This window comes from Triticum dicoccoides, chromosome 7B, assembly GCF_002162155.2.
Source record: "Triticum dicoccoides isolate Atlit2015 ecotype Zavitan chromosome 7B, WEW_v2.0, whole genome shotgun sequence".
Taxonomy (NCBI): domain Eukaryota; kingdom Viridiplantae; phylum Streptophyta; class Magnoliopsida; order Poales; family Poaceae; genus Triticum; species Triticum dicoccoides.
The window spans coordinates 241768505-241776770 of record NC_041393.1 but is presented as its reverse complement, the minus strand read 5'-3'; the positions used below and the strand labels follow the sequence as shown (position 1 = coordinate 241776770).

Below are 8266 nucleotides of genomic sequence, written 5' to 3'. Positions count from 1 at the left end.
GAAGGTGACGACGCTGTGGCGCAGCCGCCGCTTAGCCACCGGGGCTAGGGTTTTCACCCGGGCGCAGGGGAAGGGGGGAGGCAGGGGAAGTTTAGCCTCGGCGCCGCCACCAAGGAGGGAATGGCGTCCGGGACGCCATCGACGCCGTGACCGCCACCGGCGGCCAAAGGTTTCCCCCGGCCAAGCACCCTGCCGCCACCTCCGAACCAGCCACAACATCTGCAAGCGCGTGTACGCCGAAGATCCAGGCCGGCCGAAGGTCATGCATCACGAACGGACCAGGATCACCTCCGATTTGACGAGGAAAGCCCGGGGCCTCCCCGCGCCATGACCTGCGCCCACCGGGACCTCACTGCCCGCGCAGCCGAGGGGAACCGGCCTACCTCACCGACGAGCACTCCCCGTCGCCGGAGGAGCGCCGTCCGCACCAGCGAGGCCGCCGCTCAGATCCGGACTCTCACCACCGAAAGGGAGCGGTCAGATTGGGATGGAGTGCTGGATCCAGCCAAGTCGCCCCGCCGCCACCATCCCGGGAGCCGGCGCCGGCTTCGCCGGCCGTTCCTCCGGTGGCGGCGAGGTAGGGAGGGAGATGGGAAGGGTGTAGGGCCGCCGGATCTGGGTTCCCTGTCGCCGTCAAGGAGGGTAGTTTGATGACAAGTATTTTCGGACGGAGGAGTACGATAAGTCTACAAAATATAAAACACGACCGAGTTCTAAGTTCTAAACAAGAGTTGTCGCCAATGAATATACAATAGTCCGAACCGTGCGTGCATTCACCGCGACAAGTATATTTATACGTGCATTTCGTCCTGAGGGTGACACACATACAGAGTTCTGTATTGTTCTACGCACCCTATCCGAGTTCGACCACAATCCTGAGAGTTCCTCACCACTCCTCAGTGCTGACATATACAGTGGCATGCGACGTACACATGCTACAGACGCTGTTTCTAGTGTTGTGTCTGTTCATTTTGCCAAAAATAAATAGGGAAATATGCAAACAAAAAGATGGGGAAAAAGCAGAACTTGGTTTTCTCATGTACACGTCGATCAGTACGTATTCAGTAAGAGTACAACTCAGTTACCCTAAAAAAAAAGGGAGTACTACTCACTTAGCAGCCAGGGCCTGCACTTCTCTCGCCATATCCGCGATCATCCGGCCGGGGCGGCGACCGCAAGTCGTGCGCCGGCGTCGACGACGGCCCCGGCGTTATCCCGCCGGCTGCAACGGCCCGCAGATCCACGTCACCGCTCTGCAGTATGTGCGCGTACCGGTGGAGGTCCGGGAACTCCTCCCGAGCAACGGCTGCCGGGGCGTTGATCTGCGGGCGGAAGGCCACCACGGGTCGGGGTCGCTGCTGCTGCCGCAACGATGGCGATGCCCCGCCTCCGGGCGCCAGCAGCTGGCCGACGGCATGGCGGGGTGGCGCAGGCGCACCGCCGGCGCCAGGGAAGTTGAGCTTGGCCTTGGCGCCCTTGAAGCGGAGCGCGGCGGCGTCGTAGGCGCGTGCGGCGTCCTCGGCGGTGTCGAAGGTGCCCAACCATACGCGCGCCGCCTTCACGGGGTCGCGGATCTCCGCCGCCCACTTGCCCCACGGCCGCTGCCGTACGCCACGGTACCGCGGACGCTGCTGCTGCTGCTCCGACGCCGCTGATGACGACGATGTCGCCGCCGCGGCCAGAGGAGCGATGTGTTGGCGGGTCACAGCTGTTTCACCCATCAGTACATGCATGCATGTTGGCAGACGATGTCAAAGATCAAATACTTGAAAATTTATTGTATTAATTGAGTATCATACTTTTAAAACAGAAGGCATCCACTGCCCGTTTTTTTATAAAGCTCAATAAGTAACTTTTGTATTAATTGAGTATCATACTTGAGATGATGGAGAATTAGTTAGTTTTTTTTTTCTTTGCCATGTTGGAGGATGATTGTAACTTGAAAGATTGTCCAGCCACGTAGGCTGACACATGGACAATAATGTAGACGCAAATGGCTGTCAGGGATCTACAGTTGGCGAGTTCCAAAGCCTAAACTTCTCCAAAACAAAGCTCAACACGTGCCTCCTGAGCGTACGAAATCTCGTTTCCCTTCCTTCCGTTTTCCATTTTTTCTGCTTTCCTGTTCGCCTTATCGATCTAGAGTTCTCTATACGGAATCACACACGGATCGCGTAGAATCATCTAGATCAGCACGCAAAGATTCCAAGGACATCAAAAGGAACCCCAAAAAAAGCTGTATGGAAGCTGCAGCATGCACAAATCGAGCAACGTATACAGCACCTTGCTGCCCGGACGCGGTTGCACCGGCGAGGGCCGCCGGTTGAGTGGAGCTGATGACGTGGGTGAGCGCCGCCACCATGACGGCGAGCTCGTACTGCTGGTGCTGGTAGCTCGTCGTCGCAACGGCAACGGCAACGCCAGCAGCCTCCTCCCCGACGACCTCCGGCTCTCCATGCCCATGGTGGTCACCTCGTTGTAGCGCCGGCGGCGGCGGACGAGGTGATGGCAGCGGACCTCTGCTGTCGCGACGGTGCCCCGGAGCCGGAGGAGGAGGAGGAGGAGGAGGGCTTCCGCTTCCGCTCGGATGATCCACGCTTGCTGCCCTGTCGGTTGTCACCGGCGCCCGGCGCCACCCGCGGACAGGACAAGGCCCGATCGATGGATAATTGCCGATGTGTCCTTCGCCTAGTAGCTGTTTCTGTTTGGCCTGGAGAGTAAAGACCAGGGGGCTATAGCGAGCTAGCTAGCGGAGATAAGGATGGGACTGACTCCCTCTCTCAAGTGCGTGGGACTGGGTCACTGGGGCACTCCTTCCTTCCCGAAGCTTCCCTTTATAACCAAGCCACCTGCTACTAGTTACGTTTTTGCTAAGTTTAAGCTCAACAATGCTACATCAACGGAGAGTTACTTAAGGATTACGGGCTGATCTTTGGCTGGCAGTTTTCCACTGGATTAGGGGGAGAAAAGGGCCCCACCCCGGTGAAATTCAGGAGCCGGTGGAGAGATTTTATGGTAAGTCCCCGTGACACGCCAGTGTATTTAGCATTTTTGGAGTAAGTTAAGACTTAACCGATGCGAGCAATGCTACACGCAAGGTCCTCCTACGCAAGAAAAGCTCTACTCCTCCCGTCGGCGTCCCCGCCGGTCCGTCCCATCTCCGATGGCCTTTAGGCCATGGAGGTGCGGAGGATCTCTCCCCCCTCCCCGCGTCGGCGGGAGGGACCCCGTTCTCGTATTTGTAGTCAGCATCTTGATTGACGTTGTGTGGCGGCGGCGATGTTTGTTAGTAGGAATGATGTCTCCCACGTTCTATCCTCGTCCGATGATGCGTCTAGCATCGTCGGAGAGCATATGGAGGTTTGTCTTCGTTGGATCTTGCGGGATTCGGTCGGTTTTGATCTTCGGTGGATCTATTTCGATCAGGTCTCCGTTTAGGTGTTTACAGTTTGGATCCTTCTGATCTACGACTTTCTTCATCGGCGATGGTTGCTACTCTGTTGCGCTGGTCCTATGGTGCCTTAGGACGACGACTTCCCAACTGTCTACTACAACAAGATTTGCCTGGCTCCGGTGAGGGAGGGCCGATGACGGCGGCGCGCCTTCGGCTCGCTTCAGTGTTTGTAGTCGTCGCTAGGTGGTTCACGGACATGGTAGTAATTTTTATTACCTCTCTTGTTCTTTGTACTGTCATGATTGAAGATGAATAGATTGAAAAATTCTCGGAAAAAAAATGCTACACATAAGGACGGTCTTTTACGGGATCAACACAGTGCCTTAGCATGCATGTTTTGATTGGATAGAAAATTCTAAACACACAGGCTGTTTATAGAGATTTTATGGGCCTTTTCCTAACTAATCTCACTCCCTCTGAATTTTAGTGAGAGTGATCCCTCACCTTATTTTTGGAGAAACATGCCAGCTAAGCCACTCCAATGATCCCGTAAAAATCCATTCATGCTAAGGCACAAATATAGTTGATTGATTTTTGGAGACATTGCTCTAGTTAATGCTATTCGCCAATCCTACGCCGTGTAGATTTTGCCTTTTAGCTTGCTTTTCTACGTGTTATTTGTATTCATTTGATTGATTTTTTTCATTTTTTTTCATGCAGCTCTGAAGTTGCAGATCCATCAGCAATGTGCAATTGTATATCCATCGACCACACACAACTGCGGTTGCATGCCTATGTAACGGGCACAAATATAGTTGCATGTATGCTAGTAGAACACAACTACAGTTATATGTGTAGATATGTCTCATTCCTTAATTAAGGAGTTTGAAGTTGCTTTAACGAAAACAAAAGCGATAATGAAATGACAACAAATAGTGCAGAAGTTTGGCAGTACAGTACATAGCTACGGCCGTCATAATGAGTTACCCTTGTCGATGGGCGATGGCTATACTTCCGTTGTCGAATGCCTCACTCACCGGTTGCCACCATTGACCACTTTTCTCTATCTGTACTTATCGTCTCCAGGCAGCAGGATGCGCCGATGATTGTCGCCGTTGTTTTTTTTCATGGGTTCTGCCTTTTCACACTCAGTACTCATCGTGTCTAATTTCTAAATTGTAATCCAGTTTAGTCATGTGCTCGCACAAAAAACAGGACAAGAATGATTTTTCTTCTACCTCGGGGATACATCACTGTCTTATTGATAACGTAAAAAAGGGTAATTACGCCGCCGGTTCTGCTTTGGCTAGGACTGACACGTGATATAATGCTCCGTCTGAATTTTGAAAGACATGATTTATCTTACCGTGGTCTTCGAGACTACACTTATTTTTGGTCGTTAGCTTATGTTGACACTGCAAGGTCTTGAACGCGAATCAAGGTTCCTATATACATACATCAAAATTGTTTAGAGTACAATCTCTTTTTAATTTGGTAGTACAGTCTCTAAAACGTCTTATATTTGTTTATGAAAGGAGAACTAAAAATAGCCTTAGCCAAGCCTAATACTATGAACTACACGTGCATATGTACTCGGTTGAGGTGGATACACCGTACCTAGACGCTCCATAGCCCATGGTGGTCATTCACAGCACTTAATCATATGCATGGTCCTCCATGTATACAAGCATGGCAGGCATGGGATATGAATATTAAGTAATACTCTCTCCGTTTTTAAATATTTGTCTTTCTAAAGATTTCAACAAGTGACTACATACGAAGCAAAGTGAGTGAATCTACACACTAAAATATGTCTACATATATTCGTATGTTGTAACCATTTCAAATGACTAGAAAGACAAATATTTGGGAACGGATGGAGTATTATATACTCCCTTTGTTTCAAATTATAAGACGTTCTAGCTTTTTTCCGAATAGAATGTATATAGACGTGTTTTGATGCGTTTGTTCACTCATCTCAGTCCATATTAGTCTATATTAAAATATTCAAAACATCTTATAATTCGGAACGGAGGTACTAGTATATATATTTTCCATTTCGTAGACAAAAGTAAGTGCCATGTTAATTCCTCCTTCTATATGTGCATATACTAGTATCAGCTTGCTAGCGTACCTCAATTGACTTTGACCTCTTGATTTTCTTCAAAATGATATTGCAATTTGCTCAACCAAAGCTCAATGATGCACTTTGAACTTCTTACTTCTTGTATTTCCCTGCTAATATATTTCTGATTGGAGCAGATATGAGATCTCAGTCACAGAAGACAGAAGCCAGTGCATCAAAAACAAACTCAGAAAGCAACCGCCTTCAGGAAAATACAGAAAGTACGGAACTCAGGAAACCACGAGGAAGTTGCATCACGTCTCCTCAGGTTAAGTCATTGACTTGGAGTCCTCGGTGTTCACACAAGGTCAAGATAATCTAGTGGCCTTTCCCCCTTCAGAGACAGCAAATAAAGCACGCCCACTGTCCTTTCTAACATGTCGTTTTATAACTTGTCCAACGCGGTCGACATTGCAGCAACAAAACGATGGCCACTAGTACGTGCAGCATGTTTCAAATTAAATTTGACATCAAACTACTTGCATCAGTCTGCGTATTCGAAAAGGCGATGATGAAAAAGAGGTGTAAACTGGAGACTGGAGAGTATGATTCATGAATGAAGGGAGGTTATCCTTCCATCTGTTGCTTTGCTTCAGCTGCCAAACTGAAGGCATGAGCAACGGAATACAGTTAAAGATCACATGCTCAAGCACCAATTTATTTAAGCTTGCTTGCCATGGCGTAAAATATGAAAATAACCACTGGTCGCATAGATTACTAGCCCAAACACGGAGTGATGACGAATATGGCCTGTGCAATTGGAAGTGCTTGTTTAATGTATCAACCGCCAGTGGGTGATTGATGCACACTCCACTCGTTGGCGCCGAATGCATCATGCATTGCATTTGGGGCTTCTTGTTAAACATAGTTCTCATTGACTTGTTAACAATCGAGACGGACAGTTGTTGGAATCTGATTCTCCTTCTAGAAGCAAAATTGACCAGGGCATCAAGAGCAAAACAACTCCCGAGCCAAAGAAATGAATAAGCAGTTAAGCATGTAAACATTGCGGTGCACACAATAAGAATTCCGGTTATGGAGCCCAATTCTACAACAAACTATGTAAATATGGTGTATTTCCCAGTGGTGGATGAGATTAATCACAAGCCATTACACCACCTGACAGTAGGTCAGTAGCTAGTTTCCGAGCAATGCACAATTCCAACATTATACATATACTCCCCAAAAAATCCTGCTCGTTGGTTATCTAAGAACAATGTTTTCAACCTATCTATACCCCTCAAATGTTAAGAGTTGGGGCCTGGCAATATATCCAGTTGCAAAAGGAAACACCAGAATGATTCTCTAGGTAGTAAGCGTGTGTGTACATGTCTGAGCTACTATCTGAACTCACCGAAAACAGTATACAGGAGGAGAGGCCATGATGCATTGCTGTATGAGTGATAATTGCTCCCTGAATCAAGATGCTGTGCAGCTCGCGACTCTGATGAAGAACAGTTTCTTCTGAAGATTGGGCATGACGCCCACTGCAGTAGCAACTCAGCCACAATGCGATCTATTAGCGCTACCAATTGGAAGGTGGCTATGTAGACTAGCCCTTGTGTTATATGGGCTCATTTGTGCTACAACTTGAACTCACAGAAGCAATGTTCAGGGAGAGCTAATCCCCTCCCCATGATATAATCCTCTCGATGAGCATCCCACATGGCCTTAGCTAGTTGGTCCCCTGCCAGTCCAGCAGCCGTGTAATTTGCGAAGGCCCTCCTACTCAAGACCAATGTCTTCTGTAGCCCTTGCATTGTTCGCATTGCAGTTACCATCTTATCCATATTTCCAAAGAACGTGGTAGCATAAGCATCGCTGTTGACTGAAACATAGTAGTCAAGAGCAGCTTTTGTGTTGCCATGCATTCTCTCAAAATCTTCATGAGTCAGGAGAGATGATTTAGTATACATATTTTTGTAGACCGAAGTGAAGCCGTCAAGTTCCATTAGCCCATCCCCAGCAGCTAAATAAATGCTTGTCTCCGTAGGAATACCTAGTGCTTGGAGGATAAATGCTGTTTCACCTGGTGTTAGAGGGCACTTTCCACGGTTCCTCCACAGATGAGCAGCATCACCAACCAATACATTCCTGTCCTCCCCACGTGCAGCTTCAATAGCATCCAGTGATTTGGAAGAAAGGGCACTGTATTCACATCGACTGTAGGCAACCATATCTGGTTCAAATCTAAGGTGAAGTGATAAGAAAGGTTTTGGTATCGCTTGGAGAAGCTCCATAGCTTTGGCTTCCACCTTCTTGTTCAACTTGAGTGCATTGTAGCAACCTTGGCAGTAACAAGCTTTCGCATGTGATGGATATCTGAGAAAATACAGGCATATACATCAGCATGGGAAAAAGGCAGCCTCACCACAGCAATAAGTTTAAAATCGACAGAAGTCAGCAATTAAATCAATGACAATGAATAGAAAAATTGCAAACCATGAAATCATTGTTGCATTGCAAAGAGCTAACTATAGAGTAACACAAACTAAGTTTATACTACTAGTTATCTTAATGACTTTATTCTCCCCAAATCTACATCTTGTGGATTATACAATATTCTTGGACTGATGACAATCATTATAACAGAACCTAGCACAAATTTATCAGTAGGTCATCGTATCACAAAGCAGACAACAAAACAGGTTTAGGTAATTTGAAGTTGTTGGAGTTGGTAAAGAGTGTGAAGGCGACATGTTCAACAGTAAGGTCTAGCGGAGAGCTATGTTTTTAAGGCGACACTT

General features: G+C 47.9%; 2 protein-coding genes across 5 annotated transcripts in view; both read right to left on the bottom strand.

Moving 5' to 3' along the window:
• Positions 1 to 963: 963 nt before the first annotated feature.
• LOC119341633 (ethylene-responsive transcription factor RAP2-6-like) lies at positions 964 to 2793 on the bottom strand. The gene is made up of 2 exons (XM_037613504.1): positions 2284 to 2793; positions 964 to 1708 (listed from the first exon to the last, which is right to left on the bottom strand). The coding sequence occupies exons 1-2, from the start codon at positions 2360 to 2362 to the stop codon at positions 1113 to 1115; spliced, it is 675 nt and encodes a 224-aa protein (XP_037469401.1). The 5' UTR covers positions 2363 to 2793; the 3' UTR covers positions 964 to 1112.
• A 3793-nt stretch (positions 2794 to 6586) lies between these two features.
• LOC119341631 (O-fucosyltransferase 13-like) overlaps positions 6587 to 8266 on the bottom strand; it is a 4285-nt gene continuing 2605 nt past the window's right edge. For all 4 annotated transcript variants that reach the window (XM_037613500.1, XM_037613501.1, XM_037613502.1 and 1 more), the window contains exon 6: positions 6587 to 7841. In XM_037613500.1, the coding sequence (XP_037469397.1) occupies positions 7103 to 7841 (739 nt within the window). In that variant the 3' untranslated portion in view covers positions 6587 to 7102. The remainder of the gene's footprint in view (positions 7842 to 8266) is intronic.

What these genes read in the sequence shown, in the direction of transcription:
- LOC119341633 (XM_037613504.1), bottom strand. Translation starts at nt 2,362, where the DNA reads ATGGTGGCGGCGCTCACCCACGTCATCAGCTCCACTCAACCGGCGGCC. An exon ending in AACCGCGTCCGGGCAGCAAG is followed by an intron (nt 1,709 to 2,283) that starts GTGCTGTATACG and finishes TGGGTGAAACAG; the next exon opens with CTGTGACCCGCCAACACATC.